The sequence below is a fragment of the Mandrillus leucophaeus genome, unplaced genomic scaffold (assembly GCF_000951045.1).
Source record: "Mandrillus leucophaeus isolate KB7577 unplaced genomic scaffold, Mleu.le_1.0 Scaffold3, whole genome shotgun sequence".
NCBI lineage: Eukaryota > Metazoa > Chordata > Mammalia > Primates > Cercopithecidae > Mandrillus > Mandrillus leucophaeus.
In genome coordinates, this window is record NW_012103142.1 from 6,426,111 (window position 1) to 6,428,205 (window position 2,095).

At 41.0% G+C, this 2,095-nt stretch overlaps 1 protein-coding gene across 1 annotated transcript in view; it reads left to right on the plus strand.

Moving 5' to 3' along the window:
* DNAH8 (dynein, axonemal, heavy chain 8) overlaps positions 1-2,095 on the plus strand; it is a 349,054-nt gene that overhangs the window by 262,481 nt on the left and 84,478 nt on the right. Inside the window, exon 82 of the mRNA XM_011986894.1 lies at positions 1,323-1,444. Within this exon, the coding sequence (XP_011842284.1) occupies positions 1,323-1,444 (122 nt within the window). The remainder of the gene's footprint in view (positions 1-1,322; positions 1,445-2,095) is intronic.

Genomic DNA, 2,095 nt, shown 5'->3' on the forward strand with positions numbered 1-2,095 from the left:
TGTCTCTGTGCCAGGGCTGCAGGTGGCTCTCTCTAGTGTCTGCTTCTCGCACCAGTGACTCCTACAGTAGCAGTAATGGTGCTCTAGTGAGACCAGCTCTGTCTCCAGGTTGCAGAGGGGCCGACGGTGAGAAGAAGGTTTACACGTTGTTCTAAAAGTATTGTTGCACTCAGAGCCACAGATTCCCAAGTCCCCTGTGGTGGAGGAAATGGATTTACATGAAAAAAGTACTTTAGTTCATACAGCTACTCAGGACGATGCTAGATGGGGAGAGCAAAGACCTGTAGTTCCCCCACCCCCCTTTTTTGGTCCATGAGTTGATTTGTGAACTGGAAGGAATGATGAGTTCTTAAGGAAGACGATAAGATTTAAAAGTTCAAGAATCACTGTTTTGCATACATCTGAATTAAACAACAGTGGAACTGGAATTATTATGATATGTTACCAAAGACATGCAATAGAGAAATTTTGAAATTGTAACTATCATCATATATTTCATTGGAAAATGCTGGGTATGCCCGTTTGACCTGAGATTTGCTTCAGAATATGATTAGTGCTATAACTCATTCTCCACTGGACTCAAGCTCTGTGAAAGCCAGGGTCTGGTGGGCTTTTCTCTGCTATATCCCCCAGTGTCTGGAACATACCAAATACCTAGAGGGTGCTCAATAAATATTTGTTCCATCAGTGAATGGATAAATGATTTAAATATTAGTCATCCACTAAAAAACCCATAGATCTATTATTTCATTTCCTCCTTCACTTCCTTCCCTCTTTTTATCCCTAGCCTCCCTTTCTCCCACCCTCCTTCCCTAACCCTAACCATAACCTTAACCCTAACCCTAACCCTAACCCTAACCCTGACCTTAACCCTAACCCTAACCCATCCATCTGTTTATCTCTCTGTTTGACCTGGTAACAAGTAGTGTTTAATGGCAAGCTTCTGGAGGAGTAATGACTAAGAAGTGATATTTAAAACCCACGCATGAAAAGATCAACATATTCATTGATATCAAATTATAAATTTTAGATCGTTAAAAAATAAAAAGCAAACAAATATAATCACTTGAGAAAAATTCCTTGCAGGAAAAAATGACAGAGTTGTTATTTGTACCTTATAAAATGGTATAAATCAGTAAATAAAACACTAAGACTTGAAGGAAATGTACCAAAAAGCCCCCACATTTTCTGCAATATTATTATTTTCCAATTTTCCCATATTTTCAGTCATGTGGCTATCTTGCTTTTATTGTTTGGAGAGTACATTTCTAAAAATGAAGTACAGGCTCACGCGTTTCACCCCGTCTGACGCCCTTCCCCAGGAGGAGCAGCTCTGGACCTGAAAGCCTGCCCTCCCAAGCCCTATCGCTGGATCCTTGACATGACGTGGCTGAATCTTGTGGAGCTGAGTAAACTTCCACAATTTGCAGAAATTATGAACCAGGTAATACAATAAAGGGCTGGTTGAAAGTGCAGATCTGCAAACCCAAACATACCTGGGCCACTTAAACTGGGGCTTCCTGGCAGCAATTCCTTCACCCAAAAAAGTCAACCCAGTAGTTTGGATCTCAGACTCTGTGGCTGTCTGGGAGAGATCTTGGACAGATGGACCTCAGGGTTAACCTCTTCATAGTTACAGGCAACTGTTTTCCTCCTGTGTGGTGGGCATGGGCCATTTTTATATGCCTGTTTGAGTTGCTGCTGGAATCAGAACCAGTAGATGGACCGTTTTATTGTAGACGACTCGTGCTTTTACACTGTAACTTCTGCCTACATAAGTGATTTGTGCAGATTTGAATGTGAGTCAAATTAAGCGGTTGAGGTCCCTCTAAAAAATTAATTATTTTAGTGGTGAAATATAATGGTGAAAATAGAGAAATAGGTGCCGATTTGCCTGTTGTTTTTTTCTTATTTGAAAATGTACATTGATTACTGTGGATTAATTGTTGAGTCAATTGTCACTGGAAAACAATCGTGCAACTCAGAATAAAGATAGCTGTTTTTTACTGGGATCTGTTGGCTACAACTGCCTGTCACTGAGGGAGCCTGCACTTTCCCAGTGTCAGATGCCAGTAATCATCTCTTTTCTGTGGCC